The sequence below is a fragment of the Falco peregrinus genome, chromosome 15 (genome assembly GCF_023634155.1).
Source record: "Falco peregrinus isolate bFalPer1 chromosome 15, bFalPer1.pri, whole genome shotgun sequence".
Lineage (NCBI taxonomy): Eukaryota > Metazoa > Chordata > Aves > Falconiformes > Falconidae > Falco > Falco peregrinus.
The window spans coordinates 7757180-7782809 of NC_073735.1; the positions used below are offsets into that span (position 1 = coordinate 7757180).

At 47.7% G+C, this 25630-nt stretch overlaps 1 protein-coding gene across 10 annotated transcripts in view; it reads left to right on the top strand.

Moving 5' to 3' along the window:
• The window catches only part of CADM1 (cell adhesion molecule 1), a 170357-nt gene extending 147695 nt beyond the window's left edge, over positions 1 to 22662 (top strand). For 3 of the 10 annotated variants that reach the window (XM_055819272.1, XM_055819270.1, XM_055819274.1), the window contains 5 exons: positions 3606 to 3638; positions 9573 to 9626; positions 11611 to 11691; positions 18730 to 18861; positions 20257 to 22662. In XM_055819272.1, the coding sequence (XP_055675247.1) occupies positions 3606 to 3638; positions 9573 to 9626; positions 11611 to 11691; positions 18730 to 18861; positions 20257 to 20375 (419 nt within the window). In that variant the 3' untranslated portion in view covers positions 20376 to 22662. The remainder of the gene's footprint in view (positions 1 to 3605; positions 3639 to 9572; positions 9627 to 11610; positions 11692 to 18729; positions 18862 to 20256) is intronic. The other 7 variants (XM_055819276.1, XM_055819273.1, XM_055819278.1 and 4 more) reach the window with 4 other exon arrangements.
• Positions 22663 to 25630: the final 2968 nt, after the last annotated feature.

The following is a 25630-nucleotide window of genomic DNA, read 5'->3' on the forward strand; positions in this document are numbered from 1 at the left end:
TTGGTGAGTTTAATTTTGCTGTGGGGGTTTTAATATTCCTCCATCGTGCTCGTTCTGTTTGAGGCTGTGGACTTATTATGGACGAGTTTGAAGGGCCCAGTCTGTCACACTCCGCAAACAGTTTGAGGTTGGAGAGAATCCATTTGAGAAAATGAGGAGGCTTAGCAGCAGAGCTCGTAACTCAACTAAATGTTGCCCAGATGCTTTCATGCAGTAATTTTATAAATGTGTGTGTATGTGTTATGCACGCTTGTGTAGCTACCTAATGAAGTAGCGAGTGCCTAAAACTTGGGCGTCATCTGAGTTGTCTTAGCTGGCAGGTTACACCGTCTGTATCGCAGGGCGATGTGCGCTGGTGTCTTCATTCCAGAGCCGGCCAGGCTGAAGTCTGTTCGTAGCACCAGTGCTAAAAAGAAACCACGATAAAGTGGAACATGCAGCTTTGTAGAGGCCAGTGGTTCCTTTCTCAGGTACCTTCTTTAATTATAAACCTGCCCTCTGGGGAATTCATGCACACGTAGAGTTTGAAAGGCCGTTGCATTGTTTTACTTCTCCCCATACAGCACGTTTTGTTGTCTTCCTGATTAAAATCAGGAAGAGAAGGAAGCCTTTAACTTGAGATGGAAAGAACCACATTGAGCCTCTCTGTTTATCTGCTTTCAGCATCCTCTCTGCTTTGCCATATCTCATAACACAGCCCTTTTTTCAGCACCAGCTTACCATTTTAAATGATAAGCATCAGCTTCATACAGTTGTGTGGCTGCTCCTCACACGTATGGCTCAGGACCAGAACGGTGCTTTTTGGTGATGGCAAAGCCATTCACTGGCTTCGTTCAACCTTAAGTTAAGGCAGAGACATATTGAGGACTTTCTTGTTGGTCCGTGTTTGGTGAGGAAAGATGATTTTTCTTCTAGGACATGGGGCAGAAGCCTCATCTCTGGGGTTCTGTGTGCCTGGTCCGGTTTATAAATGAGGCTGTTCTTGAGGGTGAAGTAGAAGCCAATGGAACGTACCTGCAATTCAGGAAATGACGTTTAAAGTTCGCCAATCCATTTTAAAATTATAGGTTGTCTTAGCAGCAGCGGTTGCAGGGCTGGGGCTGTTCCTTCCTGCATAAGGCAGAACAGTGGTGGAGTTTGGTGTGCACACAGTTTTACCCGTATTCATTAATTTCATACCAAAGCAACAGTGACAATTTTTCTCTCCTTTGCCGTGCAACCACTGTAGTCGTGTGCCTGTGTCGGGGGGGGGGGGGGGGCATTCTGCGCTTTGCTTTAACATGAGATTATTCCTCTTCGGCACACCGTGTGTATGCAATGCATCTTCTCAAAGAAGACTCTGGGATTGAAAAGGACTTCCAGAAAACTCGCTCTAAACTTCAACTGGTCTGTGTTTCTATTGCAACCATCCAACCCATTTGCTAATCATAACTTTGTCATTCCAGCTGCAGCCAACATGTTGTTTGACTTGGATATTTGTTCGCACTTACAACCGCTTGAGATCTTTATTTTTTGTAACCTGTTGGTCTCTGTCCCCAGATGGGGAAGCGAGATGCACTGTCCAGTTTGCACTGTTTCTTGACTAATATCTCTTCCAGCACGTGAATACAAGTTTGCTTTCAGCAGATTCTCTATTTAGTGTAAAAGCTGACGTAACTTTTTTTATTTCAGGAAGACAGTAAATTGAGACTATTTATAGATGCCATCTCAGGAATTAATACCCAGCTTTACAACCCTTTGTAAATGACAACCTTACCTCCCTCCCACCTTCACCACCATTTTCCCCTTCACCGTTTGCTTGGTTAAAACGGGGCATCGCTCGGGGGTTGCTACCCAAACACAAAGAGAAGCCCCACTCTTGTTCTCCCTTTCTGCTTTGGAGGGCTTCCCTTGCAGCCTCCACCAGAGCTCCCAGCCGGAGAACAAGAGCTAGCGTCTTTAAGCGTGTGTTAGATTTGATTGCCAAGACGAGAACAGTCAATGTTGGCAGTGGGAACAGGCTAATGACAGCTTGATAATCTGTTATGCAAATCTTGGTGCAGTTTGTTAAATTGTGCAGGGTTTATTTGTTTTGCTTTCATAATTAAAGCATGTAGACCTTGTATCTGTAAGTAATGTGTATTCCTTGTATGATTCTTGTCTTCACTGGTGCTTCAGAAATTCAGACCTGGGCTGTCCTCTGCTAAATTGCAAAGGAACGGGTCCTCCTTTTTTTTTTTTTCCTCCTTTTTCCCCACTGCTGCCTCTGAACGTGCAGGAGGACTACCCGTCCTAGGGTTCTCCAGACAGCATGTCAATTAGGGGAAATGCCAATGTGAATTGTCTATTGTTGCTACAAAACTCAAGCTCGGGGCTGCTTTGCAGAACTAAACACAGTAGAGTGCTTCTCTGCACTTACTCGTACCATTTGAGTCATTGAAGCATTGCCTACATCAAACTGAGTAGAGCTGTGTGAAACTGGGACTGTGCTGTCGGCTGGAGGGTGCCGGTAGGGGTCTGCAGAGTTCCAGCTCTGCTGGGGGGAGCCAGCCCGCTAAACCAAGCAACCGGCAGCACGTAGCACACAGAACCACGTGAACAGTAGATGACTTTTGACAACTTTAATAAGCCGGTAGTTTGGATAACGTGGATAAATACAGTTTAGATCTATTGGCGTAGAGAAGTAACACAGGACACAGTTAGAAAAAGACAGCAGATTTGGGTCACTCTTTAAAACTGCCTGTGGCAAACACCCGTGAAGGGATGAAGGGTCTCTGCGTTGGCAGGGCACCAACCCCCAAGAAATTTCCAGGGCTGTGCAATATGTGCAGAGTAAAGTCATACTAACAGACTAACAACCAAAAAAATAAACCCCAGCATACTTTAATTACCAGTAGCTGCTAACCAGTTAGCTGTGGCAGCAGCGGTGCTGGTAACGTCCATCTGCCAGTTCTAGGGGAACATTTGTTGTGCTGAAAAGCTTGCGCATCGTACAGGCACGTGGCTTGGTATAGCCAAGGCACAGGGCCACCTGTGCCTTGGGAACTAGGTGGGAGATTTCCAGCAGCCTCTTTGCTTCTGAACATTTACTTGCCACCTCCAGGACGGCCTGGGTTCTGAGGCTGTGGCACATACTGATGTGCTCGGGGGTTCCCGACATCAGACAGAACAGAAGAAGAGGTGGGAGCAGCTTGTCCCCTGGCCCTTAGGGCTTTGGTGAAGGCAATGTTTGAATGCATAAAAACTGTTTTCCAGGTGTCAGCTCTTCGTTCTGGTCTTGAGCTTCTGTTTTGGTCCCTACCAACTACAGTGTTGGTGTCGGTGTTCTCGCCTGTCTCCCGTTCCCCTGACTTTGCAACCACCAGTAATGTTCTGGCAAGGTCCTGGAAAAAGAGAAAAATTTACTGTTTTCCTCAGGCTCATAGCTTTTGAACTGGAGGCATGTCTTCTAAACAGTGCAACTCACTTCAAATGCTTTTTGCCTTTCATTTTATTATTGCTTGTCACGCAATGTTCTTTGAAAGCTTGCTCATATATTATCTGTTCCATTTTTTCCATTTTCCCTTTTTTTGCATGCTGTTCCTCCTGTTTCTTCCCTTCCTCCAATCCTCTGTTCCTGTGTGTAGACACAACGGCGACGACAGAACCTGCAGTTCACGGTTGGTATCACATTCCTGTTTATCTTATTTCTCAGCGCTGCTGAGTGGCAAGACAAGCCTGGGAAGGGGAAGCAAAAAAGGGAAATGTGTAGTCTTCAAGGGAAAACCATGTTTCAGGTGGACTGATCTCATAAATATAACATCATTTTTAAGGCTGGAAAGTCTGTCTGGTCTTGTCATTTCTGTTGTGAGCTTTGCAGCCAGCTGCTCCAGTGCCAGGCAAGCACCAAGCCCCCAAGCCCCGCGGACACGGTGTACGTGTCCGAGCAGCGCCAAGGAAGCGAGTGATTCTCCTTTCACCTTGATTACTGGAGTAATTGCTTCACGCACGAAGAAGAAATCCAGCTTCTGAAAATGGGAACAGAAATCTCATTTTTTAAGAGCTGCTTGAAATCTTGAGGGTTCTTCTTTGCTTTTGAGTTTCTAAGGTCCAGGGGGTCTGCCAGCGTGGAGCAGCATTGGGTATTCTGGGGATGCTCTGCAGAGGAGCGCTCGCCGCAGAGGTCAGCAGTGAAGCTTGCATTATTACACTGCAGAAGGAGGTTCAGAAAACAAATAGCAACACTTTCCTATCAGCATAGCAGTCTAGCAAACTAACCCTTCTCGTCTGCTCAAGGCAGTCTAGCTAACAGCTTGACAGCTTCCTTAGCTTCCTACAGTTTCAAAGCGAGCCTAGATTGTCATTTCAGACTGGAAGTTGAACATACCAGCTTTTGGCACAAGCTTGCTTTTCAGCTAAAGAACCAAAACCTCTGACGATTTTAATTAAGGCTAATCCATATTTGAGTTTGCTATTTTGGTTTCTTTTAACTCTGATAAATCGACTGTTTCTTTTACTGACAGACATTCGCGAGGCAGAACCGCCTCTTTTTCCTGCCTATGCCCAACGAGGCATTTCTTGGGCGGTGGCAAAGGGAGGACCAAGTAAAGGGGTGGTTAAGTGGTGATGCGCCGTATCAAGTGGAGGGATGTGCAGTTCTTGTCCCAAATAACTTACCTGCCTGGGTGCAGTTTCCCACCCGACCCGAAATCAGGAAGCAGTCAGGCATGTGTCTGCTTTCCATACATTGCCCATCTGCCTATGTATGTTTAACGTCAAGACTCAACATGGGTAATCTTGTAGCTACCGTGATGAAAGTCACAGCAAAGTAAAAGTCCAAGTGACATCTCATCCCGCACTACGCTAATGATTGTGGAAGTCAGATGAAGGCAAAATGTTAATCACCTGGTTGTTAAGCCCTGGGGAAAGCCTTGAAGAGCCGACAGAAGATGGCATCGCAGTTTAATTCCCTGCAGGTCTGCTCAGGTGCTGAGGGTCCAGCTGCTCCTCTGCAGTACCAGCCTGGCACTTCGCTTTCTTCGAAGGATCTGAGAGCAGTCGGGAAAGTCGGGAGGGACCCGGGGCTCAGCCTGGGGGGCAGCTGGGCTCCATCCACCTCCTGCTCTCTGGTCGCAGCCGGCGCTTCATACTGTGCGCTTGCAGGCTGTCCTGCCTTGGCAGTGTAGGAGGAGCGGCCAGTGCAGGGTCTTCCGCACTACCCTGGATCGACCAGGGCACTCTGCCTTTAGTAATGGAATTTTCTGGGGAAAGCCAGGTGCACTCAGTGACGGGACAGTGGCCTGCGGTATCGGAAAACGTTACACCTTTGTCCTGTTTTCCTCAGGCAACCCTAGAAACAGGTGCAGATGTTGAGCCCTGCATTTGGGAAAGATCAGGGAGCTGTGCGCTAGCGTGACTTCTGATGGCATTTCTAGATTCTGGGCGAGCCTTTTCAGACACACAGCTTGCATCGATCTCCGGCAGGGAGGCAAGCCAGGAAGGCTTAGCATCATCGCCGAAGGCAGGGCTGCAGCACAAGGTGGCCGATGCAGAAGGACACATGCAGCTGAGCAGCCCTTGCCCATTTGCTTAATGCAGTTTTCCATGGCTTTCATCATTTTTACTCTAATTGGGGAAAGCTGTTTAAAAATGTGGTTTTAACTCGGGGACGATCTCTGAATATTTCCACCTGCGTGGGGGAGGACTGCTGCTGCAAGGAGACTGACAGCTGAAATGACAAGCAACCCCAGGCAAATGAGCTGCCACAAACTTTCCTGCCTTAAAACCCAGCCGGTCTGTGCCAAACCCCCCTGCACTTGCCCTTGCGGCTGCTTTTCCCGTGAAGACTCTGGGGTTTCTTTCCAAGCTTGTGTTGCTGGAGTGTGTATGAAGTATACCAGGTGTTTCTGTATGTTGGCCATTTGTTCTTACCAATGTCCAATGGGAGTGAGCATGTCTGTGAATGACTAGAAATGCATGGGCATGAACTACAGCCAAATGGATTTTCTCCAAAAACAATTTTTAAATGAATTGGGGGGAGAAAAAATAAAACAAAAGAAAAAAAAAAAAAGACAGATTGATAGCAAAGAAAACAAAATGTAAGGCTAGTGTGGAACCAGCACAATAACTTCAATCGGGGAAAGGAATTTTGAGTCATCTAATTTTTTGGAGTGTATCCTAGAGGACTGGGTGGGGGAAGGAGTCCTGTATTGTGTGTGCATGTAAAAGCGGTAGCAAAGCCCCTGCCATTCCTGTTCCCTTCCGGAATGGAGTTGATGGCAGCAATGCATGAGTGACTTAAAGCACGAACATTGTTAACTCTTTTGTTGAAAAATGAGAGCTTAACTGTAAATTTTCTGATGCACTTTCTCCTTTCTCTGCACTGTTCATTGCCAGAGCTCCAATAACAGCATGGTCATGGCCGGCAGGAAGGCTTGTGCTTCTGCTGCACCGCACTAAGCCGGGTTTACCGAGCTTAAGGCCTCCTCCCCTCTCATTTGGCCCTCCGTGGTGTCCAGGGTGCTGGCGGGGCTGAGATCCAGTTCCCTGCTGCTTTGCAGCTGAACCATGGGCAGACCTTGGTGGTGCCGGGAGAGTCACGTCTCCGAGAGCCTGCCGCCGCTTGCTCTGGGAAGCCAGCACTTTTTCTGCCATGCCCTTTCTTTTCTTCTCCCCTGCCCCTCTTCCCCTATCCAAATCACCCGGCGAATTTTTAATTTCTTTGCCGATGGCAGGCCGGGGAGCTCAGCCTTCGCAGGGCTGCTGCCCTCGGGGGAGCCCCTCGGGCAAGGGGCTCGCCTCCCGTTTTGCCCCCTGCGCTAGCAGGACATGTATAAGCAGCCATGACCTTATACATGATGCTCCTTGGCTGCAGCGAGAGACACGACTGCACTTGGCCGCTTTTTCCCCAGATTTTTCCCGTTGCGAGCAAAGAGCTTAAAGAGCTCCCGAATGATTTTTCCAGGCGGCGGGCAGTGCCCATCGCAATGTCGCGCCCGCCGCGTGCAGCCCTGTACGTGCGTGCATACACTCGGTGACGGGGACGCTCAGAGCTGCTTTTCAGCTCCCCCGGCGAGGCAGAAACAAGGCGCTGCTGCCTCAGCGCAGCCAGGATTTCTGCTCATCCTGATGACAAGGTAGGGTGGAAAAAAATCTCTTCCGAAGCTGGCAAAGCAGGAAGTCTGGAGCGAAGGTTAAAATAACGAAAGCATCCCAATCGTGAATGAAGAGTGACGAGAAAATACCTTGCCCATAATATAGCAGGTAAATTATTTTACAAGCTGGAAATTCATCCCCGAAGGCCAGTATGAATTTTTAATCATGGCCTTAGCAGGGTTCTGTACAAGAGCATTTAACACTACTGTGTTCAGCTCTTGTTGCTTTTTCCTATAGCACTCAGTCTCCGAAAATGAGTTTCACTAGTCTGAAGCCAAAAGCCCAGCCGTGCCGGAGCGCCAGCCAGTTCGCACATCTTGCCGAATGCAACAGCATGCAAGGAAAAAGCCTCGGTACTTTCTGCATTAGCATTATCAATCGGCTCTGCCTGTCTAACTGCCTTTCTTCCTTTTGAAAATGCCCTACTTAAAAGTGTGACTAATAGTAAACACATTCCTCAATATATTTTACAGATCCAGTCCTTGGGGCAATTGAATAAAACATCACAAAGCTCTCTGCACATGTTAAGATCGCTGTGCGGGGCCACGGAGCGCAGCATGAAACAGAATCCCTAATTGCTTATTTACAGCTTGATACAAAAGAGAAATTGTCTCTTCCTCAAAAACAGGAGGTAGCTTAGGACGCTTAGGCACAAAGTGTCGCTCTGTCGATAGAAATCTGTAAATAACCGGTGTGCTGATGTCATTGTTTGGACACCTGGGTCAGGCTGCAGGAGACGTTACTCGGCTTGCCGGGTGCACCCTCCCGGGATGCATCATTCGGGAGGGAAACGGTAGCCGAGTGAAAACTTGGCTTTCATTTATTTAACAGGGGTTGCGGCAGACTTTGAGTTTGTTCTGGTCAGAAGTGAAAAGAAGGGGCTTTAATAGCTGATATGAAACTTTAATGAGAAAAAATCAAGAAGTAATTTACCACATATTTAAAATGCCTCACAACAGGTTTTAATACTGTTCGGTGGCATTTTTCAGTATACCAGGTGCAGGTAGAAACTGAATTGTTAAATTTTCTTTTGAAAAATATTTTATTTTTTATTTTGCCTCATAAAAAATGCAGCATTGCTCTTTTTCATTATTGAGAACATGTAGTTCCTTTTAAGTGAAAGGGAAGACTCTACAGAAGCAATTTTGGAGAAAAGTTGAATGGCTCCTCTTCTGAGCCCAGGTTTGCACATCCAGTGCTTCTGTGAGTCAACTGTAATCGTCTTTTTATATCATATCATGGTAAATAGAGGGCTCCCTAAATCATAGAGGGCTCCCCGAAATCCAGGAGCAGCACACAAATAAAATTCCTGCTATTAATCTAAACGACTTCCCCCTGTAGAAGGTAATTCCGACCATAGCTTCCAGGTGACCTGACGTATTTAAAATGCAGTCACTGAAAATGAGTTTTATTTTTAATGAGCTCTATATATCTCTGTGTTGCTGGCTGCTATCCGATGGGGGACAGCCTGCGCATCGACTATACTGCATTAACGTCTTCGCTGTTTAAAAGAAAGTTAGCCTGTGTAGCAGCCTGCAAGCTTACGAAGCCAGGTTTCCGAGTGACCAGTGCTGGCGGTGTCTCTTCATGGGAAATACTGTATTTATTTCTTTTCCTTTGATAATGCATTTGCTTTAGCAGCCAGCAGCGAGAGTAAGTTATCGCAAGTACCAGCCTTCAATGGTTCGTGCTGTACTATTCCTCCTCTAAGTAGATCTCTGTGACCTCCAGACACTGGTTTGCCCTGTAACCTGTGCTGAGAAGTTCACTCCACTAGATGCCGTGCCCTCCCGTGGACCCCCCAACATTTTCTCAAACACTCAAACAAAACAGAAAATAACAGCTTTACGGACAGTGTTAGCTGCCAGCTGTGGTCACAAGAGTGTGCCTCACCTACTGCTTTATCAGCTTTGAGGATAGATGCTTTTTCTGTAAGCACATCCAATTTGGGAAAACTAAAATGAGTTTTTGTCAGATTTTTTTGCAGAAGACGCAGCCTGCGGTCTGCACGCACAGATGCCTTACAGCTTTGAAATGCAGTCCGCAATACTCGCTAATCGATAAATTGCCGGGCTTGTCAACATTCCCCCAAAACAGATTGTGGAAAATTGGAAGAAACTGTTATACAGAACCAAAATTGAGCCACACTAAATTGGGAAATTGCCCCCTGTGGTGACTAAATGGCAGAGTTTGGGGGTCTTTGCATGCTGTTATGAATGAGTGATTCTGATGCCATGTTTCATGTGCCAACAGTGTAGACTGAGGAATGTTTCTGTCCATAATAAAGGAAATTATTTCAATTCTATCATACGAGTTACTCTGCCCAAACCAGCAGAAGGTGGCAATGATTGACACATTATTTTTTTCCCCCCCAAGAAATTCATCCTCAGTTCTTAAGTGTGTTGTTTTTTTGTTGCTCAAGAAACACAGAGAAAAATGAGTTTGTTTTTACTTGTAAGGCTTTACTCAGTTGCCCAATTCGGCAGAGGAGCTGGACTATGGGGATCTCTCAGGTAAGGGCTAGTACGTAGGTAAACCGCTGCTCTTCTACGCTAGATATGGTTCCACTCTGATTTCTGCATCTTGGCCATGTTGCATTGTATAGTTGCTGTGGTGTAGCTATTCCTCCAACACACGGTCTCGCAGCTTGGATATGCACTGGTTTCTGTTGGGATTTTCCTTCCCTTTTCTTGGAAGGGGGGGGGGTTGGCACCCATTTCTGTGTGGCACCCCTGACACCAGGGCGGGAGGCATGCAGGGTGGTGAGACTTGCCATTGCAGGTTCCCTCCCACGTGTGTAATTTCCTAAATGCTGATTTGGAGACCGGTTGAGTTGAAACTTGGTTTGTAAAATGCTCAACTGTGCCGTACTGTGCGAAGCCGCCTGTAAAGCGGGCAGCCAGCGCTAAACCTGGGCTGCTTGCTGATTTCTCGTCAGATGAGTATTAGACTGGGGATAAAAAGGAGGCGATGGCTTTACCAGCAGAGGCAAAACCAAGTAACTGGTTTGAACCTCTTTGTATCCGTGCTGGACTGAAAGTTATGTAAATGCATCCTTATAGCTGGTCCTTGCGAATTAGCAGTAATCTAGATTAAGAAATAAAAGCATCTTCAGTGGATGCAGTCGGTATATTCAAAACAGAGGTCGGTCGTCCCAGCAGTACAGAGTCTAAACCTCTGATTTTTGTGTTTTGCCAGAGTTTTTCTAGAGCATCTGTAGAAATTCATCCCATTTTTTTGCTCCTTCTTCCCAGAGCGTATCTGTGGACTGCCCCTGCCCGCTGCCCTCCTGCAGGGCAGCCCTGGTCGGGGGGGCTCTGCCCAGGAGGTTTGCGCTCCTGCAAGGGTGTGAGCACAGGGCAAAAGCTAATGCCAAAAAAAAAAAAAAAAAAAAAAAAAAGGAACGCCCCGGAGTCCTCGTCTCATCCTGTGAAATGCTTTCCTTTTATCTGATCAAATTGGCAGCATCTCTTCCTGTAAGCCACTATAGGTATGCTTTGGCCAAGAGGTTAGAAATGATTTATTAATTCGGTATGTATTCTAACACCTGAGCGATACTAATAATTATTATTGCAGGCCTGGGCCCAGATCTCATAGGTAAGAAGCACTAGGTGTCTGTTAAATACCACTGTGTGGATGGGAGATCATTGTTTTGCTCTGAAAAGCTTTATGACTTTTTTTAATTTGTATTTTTTTAAAGAAAAATGCACTTCTTGGTGATCCAAAGAGAAGAACGGGAAACAATTCCGCAAAGGAATTCCTCAAAATGGGTGTCTGCCTTTCCCTTGAGTGCCTGCATCCCCACGCGGTGCCAGCCACGGGCAGCACGTCCCAGCAAGGCTGCAGCTGCACGGCTGGCGCCTTTTCCTCAGAGTATAGCTCGCTGTTTCCGTTTTTCTGAATCTCAAACGTGAGTCAAAATTTCCCCAAAAGTTTACAGAAAGCAGTGTGAGCACGGCTGCTGCCTGCAGCAAGCAGGTGAGCGAGCACCCTTTGTGCGCTACCGTACACCCATTTTGGAGCACCCGCTCTGACCACTGAGTCTCCCCCTGCCCCCCAAAGAGTTCCAAAATTTTGCTCGTTGCTCTCTCGGTTGCTTATGGACACCCAAAAGGTGATGGTACCAAGACAGATGTGCCGGTGTCACTAGAGAAGGAGCCCCAGGTTATCCTCTCCTGCAAACAAAACTCTGCCCTCCATCCCATAACCCGTGCCCAGATGCCCAGGAAACCAAAATAAGATCCCTTTTGCAGACTGGGGTCGCCAAATCTGGGCTGTCAGACGGGTGGTCCAGGTGAGTGCCGGAGCTGAGCTCTCCATCGGGAACGCTGCCCTGCGCCCTGGTGGGACCAGGCGCTCAGAGCCTTGGGTACCGACGGGCGGGCACGTGGGGATGCAGGAGTGCATGCCTGCGCCTCAGCTCGCCCCGGGTGCGCCGCGCTGTGCTGGATGCGTCGGTGCTGCCGTGGTGTTTGCTCAGTGTGCTGTTCCTTTCAGGTACCGCTGTCCCGCTAAATGCTTCAACGGAGGCTCTGCCAACTGTGCAATTAAGTAATGCATCCCTTGCCTTCCGTCCAGGTAGCTAGTTTCCAGAGCTGTCTTTGCTTTTCCTGGTCAAGCTGTGTGTGTCCGCAAACCTCCTCTCGTTCCTACTGTGCAGGGAGCATAGGGTGCGGAAGGCGTCGGCCTTGCGCCCAGGCACACAGGGTTTCTTCCTCGGCTGCAGCATTTCTCCGTCTCACCACAGCCTGGCGGACAGGACTGATGCAGCCCTGGCAGCACGTGGGCAAACTGCTTTCCATGTGCATGCATGTAGAATATATACGTACGATGTGCAGGCTGGTGCGTGCTCTGGTTGCAATCACACGCTCGCCCTAATTCGGCACGCAGGTACCGCAGCCCCCCTGGTGTGCAGCGGTCTTTCTGCTTTGCTCGAGGGCGTTGGGACACATCTTGTAAAATGGGGAGCAATCCAGAAGGACCTGTGTAGCCTTTGCATCAGGTCTGAGTAACTAATCAAAACCTGATTAGCACCTTTGTTCAGGGGGGATGCTGATGAATCAATTGCTATCGATTGCAAGCGGGGCTCCATTTTCTAGCGGAGAGGAGTCTGAAGAAACAACCAAGAAACATTGAGCACCTGTCATAGTGATTAAATTTATTAAAACAATGCGCATTATTTTTTACGAGGCAATCTTGAAATGGGTCACTGAAGGGGAGCTTATTGATTCGAAAAGGATGAACTCCTCAAATTTCTCTGGCTTAGATTAGTCCAGATTCAATTACAATATGACAAACAGGTAAACGCTACTCTTTAACAGTCCATCAATAAATTAGAGCAGGGGTAGCACACTTAATGCCGTGCTAAGGTAATGCATAACATTATTGCTCATCCCGTCATACACAGGCAGTGATTTCTGGCCTCCCATATCCTGGCTGAGTGTTTTACAGCGTCCATGCAATTACAGCAGCCTGTTCTTTCCCCAGCCCTGCCCACCAGCACCCCCCACCAACCCCAGCTCCTAGCACTGCTCCATCACTTTGAAAACTTGGTTCCACAAAAGATCTGGCAGCAGATGCAGGGGGGAGATGTTAGCACTAGCTTTAAGTATCCTATCTCGCAGCAGAGGGGCTTACCAGGTTTTTGGAAGCACCCAAGTAGCTTGAGGCCATTAGCACCTCCATCGTGACCAGCTGTGATGTGGGAGCTGAAGTCATGTTGGTGTGTTAATTATTTAATAAGCTAAACTTCACTAAGAGGAAGAGCGCCGAGTTAGGAATCCTTGGAAGACGTTGATTTAGATTTTATTTTCTCTGCCTTGATGCAGATGTTACGTTAACATCTGGGAAGCACGGGAGCTGTTGATGGAGTTGGTGTATAAAGTTACAACTCAAATTCAACCCACATTGGCCTACATCAATAGTTTGGAATTAATTTTCACCCAGAAGCTGAAGATAAATTCCCAGAGGGGTGCAGCGATAAATTCAAATATGCCAAAATTAACATCTATGGTATGTTTGCACAAAGATCTCCATCAGTTTCCTGCTTTTACAGCACAAATGTGCATAGGGCAAGGTGAGGGCTGTTCAGAGACGCCCCAAAATGTTACAAGGCATTGGTTGAGAGACAGTAAAGCAGGGAGGAAGGTGGGGAGCAAGGACGGGAGATTGGACCAGCTGCGCAGCAGGCGTCCGACCAAAACATGCACTTTCCCGAGTCAAATTAGGGTGGGTTCCGTCCCCCAGTGCTGCGTTTGCTTCAACACCGTTGGTATGGAGAGCCTTGATGGGGAGCGGTGCTGGAGCACACAGGGAAAGCATGGGAGATGCTGTTCGAAGTGGTAATAATCCTGGGAACGGCGCTAGCAGCACCGGGAAGGCTGGGTGCCCGGCGTGGTGCGGGCTGCAGGCCGCTCTGGCGCTGGTGGCCATGGGGGAGGTGCAGCTGCCTCCGGGCACTTGAGGATGCTTGTGTGGGCAGGAGGGACCCTTCACAGGGGGCATCCCAAACCTGGCACTTGCACCTTTCCAGGGCCCGGCTCTGAAGGCTCAGCAAGGACTGAAGGTAAAAATAAAATGGTTTGACCCTAATGGGTCTGAAGCTTTTAGAGTGGGTATAATTGGGATTTAAAATACTAGCTAGTCCAGTCAGCCAGGTCCAGCCTAGTCTTTCTCTTAATCTTGAGATGCTGCCACTTGGGAAAAGAGCAGAAGCTGGAATGTACGTAGACGCATATATATATATTTTAAAACCTCATTAAAACAGAATTGAGTGGAACCTTTTTATTGAGTAGTTGGGAGGAGAAAAGTCTTCCATCTGCTAAACCTTGCTGTAAGCATTGACCCATATTGTTAGGATACAGCCATTAAAATCTGCCAGCTTTTTTCACTCTTGAGACAGTCCACAGAAATCTGTTTTTAAGCCATCGTATCTGCAGAAATGTTAGAAAACTTAAGGTCATTAATGCATTTATGTTTTTTAAAAAGTGTCTCCCCCTGAAAAAAAAAACCAAAAACAAAAACAAAAACAAAAAAAAAACCCAAAAAACCCCAAAACACATCACCAAGGTCCTGCAGGTTTAAAATGCAGGTGTTAGTTTGTTAGTTGATGGTACTTAATGGGGAAGGTACCCAGCTCAGCATCTGCTACATGTTGCTCCTGACTCTGGGAATTATCTTGTTAGTATGGTGCTGGGATGGTGCCGAGTAGGAGCCAGCCCAGAATGCCTTTCCTCTCTGTCCACCTGCCATTTCACAAAGTCCACTTTTTGTTTAAAGGAAAACTTCAGGGTTCCTGTTCCACTGGTATAATCCCTTTTTTGTTGTTGATTACGTGAGCAGCTGGTTAAAATAATACGCAAACCCCAAATGAAAGCTACCAACGTCTGTTATTGGCCACCACTTGAGATGGGACGACAGTGCTCTCTGCTGCTGTACACAGATCTGCATCCGTGCAGGCAAGTTCGATGCTACATCGGATAAAATGATGGCATCCCTTGAATGCGGGGCACAGCCATGCTATGCTCCCAGGGGAGGCATCACAGCAGTTTTAAAGAAAAATAGATTTCATTTTTTTTCCTGCATATATTCCATTATTGCCAGTGGATTGTACCATTATCGCTGCAGTTTTCCTTTAAGGTGCTTTGGTATCGAGCAAAGCACCACCCCACAAAACTAGGTTCAGCTGAGGTGTCAAGTAGCTGCAGAGTAGCCACGTAGGTGTGCATGTTGTTCGCAACATGCAGCAATGTCTGCGCCTTTCCTTCCTCCCTCCCTCCTTCCACTACACCCGCAAAAAAACCCAGAAGCAACCCAGAAACAAAGCCGTAATAGAAAAATTTCTGACTGTTCGATTTAAAGGCCAGTGTGCTCCAATATATATTAACATCTTAATGGGAAAGCTCTGCATGTATACATTTACTACTCTCTGACAAGAGGGAATTAAATGTCAGAAGGATTTGTAGCATCTATAATTGAATTGGTGCTGAGAAAAGCAAATCTTAAGGAAGAATAACATATTAGGATTAGCAAATAATGTGGCATTTTGTCAGTTCCTGCCATCTCATCTGTTCCCTCTTCAGTAATAAAGTTGTGATTTCTTTTTTAATCATAGATATGAAGCGGGAATAGCTTTTGTGAATTGGAGACAGCTTTTTAACACAGATCCTGGTTTTTAAGGTCAAGTCTCTCTTTCTTGGCATGAATCTGGGGAATTATTCCTTCTTCCGTAGTCCCTAACAGGTTTAGGTTGTTTGGTGGGGTTTTTTAATTGCTGGAGAAATAATGAGTGGCAGAAATTGGAATAGACCCTCTTGTGCTGATGGCTTGGATTTGCTTGGAGCAGCGTCAGGAATTGCTGGAAGTGCCGGAATTGCCTGTCGGGTGTCAGGCGCGGCCCGCGCCTTTCCTTCCGTGCGGGAGGGTGCAGCTGGGCTGACACTGGGTAGTGACACGGGAGCGTGTGGAGTTTGATGAGGTGGAGAGGAGATGTTGGAGGAGGAACAGCTAGCAACAGGAACGGCGTCACGCTGGAGTAGCTTGTGTAGGGAAGAGCCCTCACTGGAGAGTTATTTGAGAGTCGGAGCAGGAAGGCAGTGTTAGCAGCGCTGTAGGCATCACTGGCTTTGCTGTGGGAATCGTGGTCCCTGGCCTTTCAGTTTTCACTTTCCTGTTTAAAAAGAAAGAAATAAACAAATTTAAAAAAAATGGGTGAAAGGCTTGCAAAATGTAGAAAAAGTTTATTTTTCTCTAAAAATTGTGAGTAGTTTAGAGGGTAAACTTACATGCTAATCTAAAAGAAATACTACCTTTTTACGTTAAGAGTACCTTGTCACCTGCCTCACAAGCTTGATTTTAGATGGTTTGCAACCACTAGACATCCTCAGAGGATACATAATTTCTACTCAGTGTGTGGGCTCGAAAATTAACTATTTAGTCACACACACAATAAAACAAACTTGCACTTCGCAGAGATCTTTTTTAACAGAAATAATTAAGAAAAATGGCCCTGCGTGTCCCAGTAGACACAGTCATACTTAACAAACTGTTCCGGCCACAACTGTTTGCCACGTTTTGTGCAAACGTCACTTCCTGGAGAAACACCGTCTCCCTGCTCTGGTGCAGTTGCAGCTCGAAGGGGACCCGTGACAGATGCGTCGGGCTGAGGCTCTGGCACGGCACCGAGCGTCGCAGAGCCCGGCCCCGCAGCTGTGCCTTGGTGCTGTGGCACGGAGGCTACTGCTGCCAGGGCGAGTGCACCCAGGTTTCGTCTTTCCAGAACTTTAATTTATGGTGATTCAGAACAAATGCCTCTTGATGCAAAATCCTGCTTGAAGCACATTATAGAGCCATAACTCAGTGTGTTTATTCCCCTCAGCTGTTCTAGATGTCAACAAGACATTCATCCTCTCAGTCTGGGATGCTGCTGTCTCCTCCTTAGTGCAGCCGAGTGGAACTGGGTGCTCAGTTTCTTAAAAAAAAAAAAAAAAACAACTAAAATATGGAGTGGAACTTGTCTAAAGCAGCTGCTCCAGCGGCTGAGCCGGGTTTGGTTGCTTTACAGAGAGTAAGCCCTTCAGGGCCAGATTAGCCGAGCTAAATACCACAGTGAGAGGGCTGGATTTGAGTGGTAGCTACCTGGAACACCCAGCATCACTGATTTTTTCCCCAGCTGCTACCCTGGGCAGAAACAGAGTCTTTGCCTTGGCGAGGTGGTCCGTTTGGCACGCTGCTGTGCTTCTGTGGGCTCCTTTCCCACCGGTAGACAGGGATGTTGGGCCACTCGCCAAGCGGCAAACGCCGGGAAGCGCTCAGGGTAGCGGTCTGCTCCTGCTGGAGATGGTGCAGAGAGGGAGGGCCCTTTCCCACGCGCTCGGCGTTCTCTGGCACGCTCTTACTGCAGCCAGATGGCTCGGGTTGAGTTGACGTGGCAGCGAGCACCTTTGGTTTACAAGGGGGTTTGTTTTGGGCCACGGTTGTTAGCTCCTCGGGTAAGCAGCTGAGGGGAGGGCACACGCCAGCCCAGTTCAGCCCGAGCATCCCACTGCGTCTGCCGGAGCTCCTGCTCTTGGAAGCTACTCGAAGGGTTGTTTTGTGGGTTTTTTTTAAAAATTGTTTTAATTAAAAGGGCGCTTTATGGTGCTCTCAGTCACGAGTTATTTACTTATGTCCCTCAGTCCTTAATCTTGGAGCAGAATTGGAAATATCGATAGAATGCGTAAATCCCGGGCTGCAGCTCAAAAGCTTTGTATCAGGTTTCAGCTCAAAGGAGCACCATTACCTTTAGCTGTCAGGGACCTGTACGCTTGATCGATAAACTTCAAATATTATTAGAGGTGGAGGCTTCAGAGATTTGCTCTGTTCTTTGGAGGGAGACGGAGATAAATCTTTCTTAAAAATTGACTTGCATTTGCACTCTCAGTCTTCCTGGTAAAATGCATTTCTCTTAGGTGTCTGGGCAACTGCATGCAGGACAGATTTATAGGCCATGTGCTTCTTGTAGTGAAAGATTTAAATGGTAAATCCTTCACATATGACTTCACAAATCATGTAAAGTTAAAAGGTTTTTACCGTTTCTGTTGCTGCTGTGCTTAAATTGTAAGGTATGGCCAGTAAATCATTTTAATGGAGGTGTCGCACTTGACTCAATTGAAAAAAAAAAAAAAAAAAAAAAAGGAAAAAAAAAAAAGAGACAATGGTTTAGCTTCTATTCCAAAATGTTAATGTATTAATCAACGGGAGAATAATTGTTTTTTACTATGTTATAAATCTCAGTTGCCATTAGGATTGCAGTGAGGGTTGATGTAGCTGCGTTCTTAAATTAAAACTGTTTACACTGCTATACATTCACTTTACATGGCCATAGCTCATTCTGGGTTCATTTCGGAGTTGTTCCTCTGCCAAATAAGTCATTCTTCTCCCGGGTGACGGCGTCCTAAGGGACACGCGCTTTTAAAAGAAAACTAATTGTATGGTGAGGAGTTAAATAAATGAAATAAAGCCATTGGAGGCACGATACAATTATTGCTTTGTGTCTTTGAACCTCGTGGACTGCGTTGAACAGCAAGGGTTGTGTTCCATGACGTAACTTTGTCAGGCTGGGCGAGAGGATTATTATATAAACGCATTGCCCATGCTGGGTTGGTTGGGTTTCAGTCAAGGAGTTCTTCGGGCTGAAGCTGAGATGTTTTCAGTGGGGCACTTGGTGTTCCCCCAAAGCTAACGATTAATAGTCCTGTACTGGACTGCTCTCGCCTGTGCCCCCATCCCCTGGGGAGCTTCAAGTTTGGGGAGCGTCCTAGGGAAAGTTCCCAAAATACGTGCCCACCACCAACTCCATCTCTCCTCTCCCTCTCCCAGCTGTCTTCCACGTGCGTAGTTGTAGTGCTGCTGCTTCTAGCGGAAAACACCTCGCAAGTCGAGCGGCCAGATCAGTTCAGCTCTGGACAGAGTTCCTCTGCCCGAACTCATCTGCCTAGATAGCTCCCTGCTTTACCCTGTTTCCTTTCGAGAGAGCACAAGGGTGGCTTTTCCAATCCTCAGAGCAGCTGCAGCCAAGACCCTTCAGAGAGCATCATAATAAGTCCCAAATTCTTATTCCTCTTCTGATCTCAACAGATTCTCGTGCAGGTGAGGAAGGGGCAATACGGAGCGTGGACCATGCAGTGGTTGGTGGCGTCGTGGCCGTGGTCGTGTTTGCAATGCTTTGCCTGCTCATCATTTTAGGGCGATATTTTGCCAGACATAAAGGTAAGACAAAAAACAAAACTGGAAAATGAAAGGACATGGCACGTGTGTCCCTTTGCTCGTGATGTTGTCCTGTCTGTTGCAAGAGAACCCTTTGTTGCTCTGGAAGAATGTCTCCTGAAAGCCCTGTGTGGTGGGAAAAGGAGGGAGGCTGGAGCAGCCCAGCCGTATTCTGTGCACCTGGGGCTTAAGGCAGGAGGACGGCGCTTTGCCCCAGGCACAGGCTTTACCCACCGTGCCGCTGCTGAGGCTTGCAGGTGTCGGTACCCCTGGAGGCACCTGGGCAGCAGGATACCTGACAGACAAGGCAGATTGATTTTCTGGAGCAGCAGTGTTCACCACGGGGCACACCGAGCTCTTCATCAAGAGCTCCATCGCCCACTCCCTCCATTACATCCCCAGGTATTTCGGGCAGTTACCGCGTACGCTGCACAGAGCGGCGCCAGCTCAGCGCACCCCTGCCGCGCACGGCCAGCATGGCGGCACGCAGCTGAAACCTCAAATGCCAAAGTCCCTCTACAAAACCTGGCTGACCAGAGCCGATACATTCTGTGCCGCACCATCTCCGTCTGAAATGGTCCATTTGGGGAACTTGTTGCGGCTTCCAGAGCAAATTGAAACCCACACACAGAATCATGACTGTTCCCCTGTCTGTGTGTTTGTACAAAAGAATTTAATGTTAACTGGGGTTTATTTAGTATATGTGGAAAAGCTGACAGAGGATGAGAGGCTCGTTACAACCGCAGCTGGGCCGGAGTGAATAATGTTGAGAAGAGAGGAGAAAGAGGGGAGAGAAACCTTAAAGCACATTAGGGGAGAGAGAAAGCAGAGGTGAAAGATTTGTTTCTTTTAAGTGAAGCGCGTGGAACACCATTTTACCAATATTTTTGTGCTTCTGAAAGGGGGAAGTAGCTGTGACCTAATTTCTTTCCCGAGCGAGACACTGCAGAGTGTGCCACACTGTCACGTTCCAGAGCAGGGATGCCGGTGCCCAGTGTGTGGTCAGCCCCAGGCGTTTCCAGCAATAGAGCAGGGACCTCCGGCACTGGGCAGCATCAGCCATGCTTGTCGCTGGCAACTGGTTTTCCATGCCGCAGACTGGTATTTTCACGGTCTGCGGAAGCTAAAAGCCCAGCTCCCACTAAAACAGACGGGGATGGCTTATCCAAGGCAGGACTGGAAGAGCCCCTGTCGCGGCGCCTTTGGGTTGGTGGCACACTCTTGCTGGTGAACAGCATCTCAGCTGCTCAGTCCCTTGCATTCAGCCTCTGTTTCTTTTCAGGAGGGGGGGGTGGTGGGGGTTGTACGTCCCCTTTCTGCTTGCGGCTCCAGCATTCGCTGTCATAGCACCTTGCGGAGACCTGCTCCGAGTCACGCAGCCTCCCCCTTCCCTTTCAGGTACATACTTCACTCACGAAGCCAAAGGAGCAGATGATGCGGCCGATGCAGACACAGCCATCATCAATGCAGAAGGAGGACAAAACAACTCCGAAGAAAAGAAAGAGTACTTCATCTAGAGCAGCCTTGGTTTCTATGAGGTGTCCAACTGTGGACGGTTACTGCTGGCCCTATTTAAATGCTAAAGAGACGGTGATATTGGAAGTTGCAACCAGCTTGTGTCTTTTTTTTTTTTTTTTTTTTTTTAAGGAAAAAAAAAAATAAAAAGGCAAATGGGCAGAGAGTTGTGAGGCTGGGAGGGTCCGGGATTTGCTGTGTAAAAATATTCCTCGTAAAGTACACTCTGCTGTTTGACACCTCAGTTTGTTTGGGTTTTCTTTTTTTGGCCAAGTCCAGCTTGGATTTAGTTTAGTGAAGTCATTTGCAGAAGATTCTGTGCCTTGTTTAATTTCTGTTCGTTTGGGTCGGGGGGAGGCTGGGAAGAAGAGGGGCTTCTGTGCGTTAGTTCCCTTCAGGTTTCTGTGGCTCTTCGTTTCCCCTTTCCTGTTCTGTTCCTGGAGTTGCCTGCCGGGCCCCCTTGGAGTAGGCGCATTTCTTTGAAGGTGTCTCTCTTTCTTTTTTCTCTTCACCATTTTCCGTTCAGAACTCGAGTTCATTGGAGGAGAACCAGCACATTTTAGATTTCGTAGTTTGCAGTTCAGTGTGCCCATGTCCCATTCCCTCTATCGTTGTAAAGGCTTGGATGAACACGACGACAAGAACCCCTTTGTGGCTGCCCGTGCTTCAGGTGCTTTCGATGGTGGCGACTAGGAAATAGGCTGGAGCTTGGCAAAGGCGCTCGTTGGCCGTGGGGAAGAGCCGGACCTGGGGCGTATCCTCCTGGGGGGGGATGCTGAGCCTGCCTGGGGACCGCTCCCCCCCGGCTCGGGAGGGACTGCTGCCCTGTGCCTCGCAGCGCGCTGCGTCCCGCTGGGCGGCCGGGCTGACCCCCCACTTTGCTAGGGAAGGCAGAGCCCTCCCAGGGTGCGGAGGCTGCGAGCGCCCAGCGTCGCTTTGTCCTCCCTGTTCCTTCTGCAGCCCTGGGACGTGGTAGGCCAGACCCCCCCCCAGGCCTGCAGAGCGGCCCGACAAGCAAAACTGCCTTTTTTTGTACCCGCTAAGTAAAACGTGGGAGTTTGCGTTAAAACAACAGTGCTAACTGACTTATAAAGCCATAGGTGAAAAGGAGAATCTAGGTAAATTAGAATCGTAAGCGACAGGTAGCAGACCGCAATGAGAAGACGGTATTAAAATTATATATGCTGAATTTTTTTTTTTGGTGAGTAATCTTGGATTTCAAGTGATACTTTTTTTTACTGTGTTTTTGTGGAAAATGTATGCTGATTTATTTAAGGGAAGCATTAATCTTAGCGTCAGGTTTGCTTTTGGTTTATTTTTTTAGGGGTTTCAGGGGGAGTGTTTTCATGCGTTGTTTTTTGTTGTTGTTTGGGGTTTTTTAATTGTTGTTTTTGGCAGAACCATTACAATGCGGGAGTCCTATGGGAACGGGATGGCCTGACGGCAGAGAGCGAGTCCATCCTCCAGCAGTATTCCGTCTTTCCCCTTTTCACGAGAAGAACCTCGCAGAAATACCCTTTTTTTTTTTTTCCCCCTAGCAAATTTTGTCGAGCACAGCTCTTTTCTGAGCCTTCAGCACCATTGCCAAACCACATCATGGTGAGAAGCAGTCAGCATGCTGGAGTTCGGGGGGGAGGCTTTTCTACCCGTCATTGGTCACGGGATTGGCATCCTGGTTTTGAGCAGCCCATCTTTGTTTTGGAAGTGTACCGTAGTGCAGTGTTACCGATGTAACTTTGACTTACAATGTTGACATGTCTCAGGTTCATGTGTTTTGACTGGTGTTTTCCGTCTCAGGTAGATTGCAAAATTTCGGCCCCACACATTGGAGAGAAAAAAAAAAAAAAAAAAAAAAAAAAGAAAAAAAAACAGGCTAAAAAACAGGAAATTACAAGTTTTAGTTGTATATTGGTTTATGTATTTTTTCTTCAGTATACAGTGCACTGTTTGAAATGTATTGTTGAGTATTACTTTGTACAGCTTTAGATCATTAGGATTTTGAAGCGTGAAGAAAGAACAACCTTGTTTAAAGGAGTATTACAAATGAAGGACGCGGAACTGATGATAAACAACCTTGTTCTTTATTCACTCGGCCTTTTTATTTTTTTCCCCTTAGGCCAGTTCTGTTTTAAGGTGTCCATGGAAGATGTTGCAATGTAAGAAAATACATATCCATCTGTTCCCATTCACATTTTGTATTGGTTCATGTATACCATTTTTACAAAGGAAAGAAGTACTATAAAATATCTGTCTTCTTAATAAAAAAAAATTAATGTTACAAAACTAAAATCTCATTTTGCACTCTTTATCCCTTGCCATTACGGAGACGGCGACCTTAGCGACCTTCGCCTTCGGCTTGGTGCCCGGCGCCCCTGCCTGCTCTGCCGACAGCCGGGGCGGCGGGTGCTCTGCCCCATCCCTGCAGCCCGCAGCCGGAGTTTTGGAGCAGCCTCGCTCCTCGCCCGGCGCAGGTGAGGATGATGGCGATCCACACCAAGGAGTGCCTGATGATGACAAGAGGGTCCGCGCTTGCAAACCACCCACCTTGTGCGATGTTCGGCGCTTTGGGGTAAAGCTTATTTTCATCTTCCCGATGGGTTTACATCCCTTGCTGAGCTGTGCTGCAGCTTGCGGGTCTTCCTGCAGAGTGGCAAAAAGCCAACACTACTTCCCTTTCCCAGCACCGTAGCCTTAAACCTCCTGTAAGGGATATCCTCTCGGGTTAATTAATCTCCAGGCTTAACCTTGCTGCGAGCAGCTGGAAGTCCAGCCTGAAGCCGGCAATGCTGCGATTGCATCTTCTAATGCTGTTTATCCTGCACCGGTGTTTACTTAAGGAGAAGATTGATCTGTAAGTGATACTTCAGTCTAACCAAGCTGCCCTGGGGGCTGCCCGGTGCATGGGTTTTTGATAGCAGACACGTTTAAATCCTATACCGGTAGGTGAGTGTCAAAATACGTGACCTCCTTCACGCCGTTCCTATCTCCAGTTCGGCTCTGGTTGTTGGCAGATTTTCTTGTGCCTCCTTTTAAAATGTCCAGGATTTCCAAACGGTGGTATGTGATGCCTGTTCACCTCGAAGCGCTGAACTCCGATGAAAAGGACTGCTGTGAAGGATCTGTCCCGGGGCTGCTTGGTCTCAGCGTAGCTATTGATGAACGCAGCGCATGTTCCTCCGAGGTTTCCCTTAGCTGCATCTCCTGAAATCAGGTTATGAGGCAGCTGCAGCACTGTAATTAGAAGCATCAATCTTTTATGTTTTGGGCAAAGGAGGAGGAGAAAACAATTGCTTTCCACTGAGGAGATGCTACCGAGAGAGACACTGCCATAAGGACTGTGTGTAAACAAACGGTACAATACTGCGAGGAGCTGTATGTATTTGGGCTCATGTGCCGACGGCAGTGACTGCTGCTGCTGGAAGGCCAGCGTTCAGCTCTCTTTGAGCACTTGCTGCGTTTAATATAGTTATGTGAGAACTAACAGTTGCCTGAGAGAAACTATGGTGCTGAGGAAAAAAAAAAATGTAGGGCAAACCAGAAAAAGCAGCTCTTCCTTTTCTTAAATGAAATGGATATGAGTGCGCGGAGCATCTCGAGGCTACAGCCGGCCCGCACGTCTTACCTAGGCGATGCACGTACTGATGTTAGAGCAGGCGAGCACTCTGAATACCACAGCCTGAGTTACACTGGCACTTGGTTTGTCATGAGATGCCTTGAGTATCCCTCTCTGTATGTTGCGATAGGGAGAGGTCCTTCGTCATTCCGAACTTGGCGTGTTGGGTTGCTCAAGCCAGTGCTCCTCCCGGAGGGCTTTGAGCTGTGATTGATGCCATGGTCTGTCTCTAAAGACAATCCTGCTGCTGCTGCTCGGTTGCAATAATTTTCAATAACTTAATATGCTCGGAGGCGATCTGCCGAACACTGTGGCAAAGTCCAGCCTGCACGAGCAGAGCAGGGCTGTGGCAGGAGCCGGGGAGAGGACAGAGCCTTTGGTTATGGCAGCTTCTCGTTTTCAAAGTTAAACCACTATAAGTGTGGCTGAACGTTAATAACCCATTAAGAATCCAGTTCCGAACACTGCTCGGTGGAACTGCACCCAGCCCCAGCTTTTCTGAGAACAAATCGGCCGTGTGTCAGAGGCTCATGATTTATTTATGGCTCGCTCATCCTGTCCCCGAATTGGGCTGTTCCCCCGTCTCTGTGGCTTTGCCAGCGCCTCTGTGCTGCGAAGGCAACGCGTCTGCTTTGCTCTCAGGCTGTTTACCTTCTGCGAGTGCCGAGCAGGGTCTTTGCCAAGGCTTTGGATCCCCGTCCTTGAATGGCCCAGCCGTTTCCCCAGTCGCCTGTATTAAGCCACTGCTGCCTTTAATCTTGGCAATTTCATGCCGCAGTATCCATCTGTTTGGGAAAGAAACCCAAACAGGGAGCGCTGCTTGCAAAGATCACAGATTTACTTAGCTGCAGCTTCAGAAGGTTCTTATTTCTGCCTCCTTGCATCCCTGGGAATGAGAAGGCCCGTGCGGACAAGCGGAGCTTAACTCTTCCTCTCGGGCAATTCAGGCTTCTGCCAGCATCCCACATCTGACCGAACAGTTACACCACAAGCACTTGCGTTAGCTATTTGTCCAGCCATTTAGCACCACGCAGAGAAGTAAATCTGCTCAGAAGCCTCCCTGAGTTCATTTGCTGGGGCTTAAGCAGTTGCAGCGGTTTCTCCTGTGTCCTGGATCGCACGCCCAATGTTGCTTCTTTCGTCCTCTGCCGTGTAGCACGTGCCAGCCAAACAGGCTTAGCCCTTCAGCATCCAAGTGGGTCTCAGCTTCTGACGAGCTTCCTAGGGCCTCAGCGATTCCCTGAAATCGAAAGAACAAAGTCTGTGGTTTATCCTATTGGCAGTCTGCATCTTTCAGGTTTTTCAAGGTTACTTGGTAGCACATTTCTTCCCATTTCCCACTTGTTCCTAAACACTTTGGTTCTCTGCTCTTCCGGCCCCACACAGGCATCACGAATAGAAAAGAGCCTGTAAATGTAACATTCAGCATCAGTTTCTGGACAAAATGCTTTGCATTAACTTTTCAGACAGCAAGGTACAAAAGCATTGATGGGCAAACTGGAAAGAGTAACATTAAGAAACAAGACTTAGTGAATGCAATATCCCTAGTGACCAGCTGCAGAGATGTACTCCCTTCGGACCTGACCCTACAGCTGTTGAGCCTTTTTCATTAGAAAGATCTGAGGACACTTCTAGGATTTATGA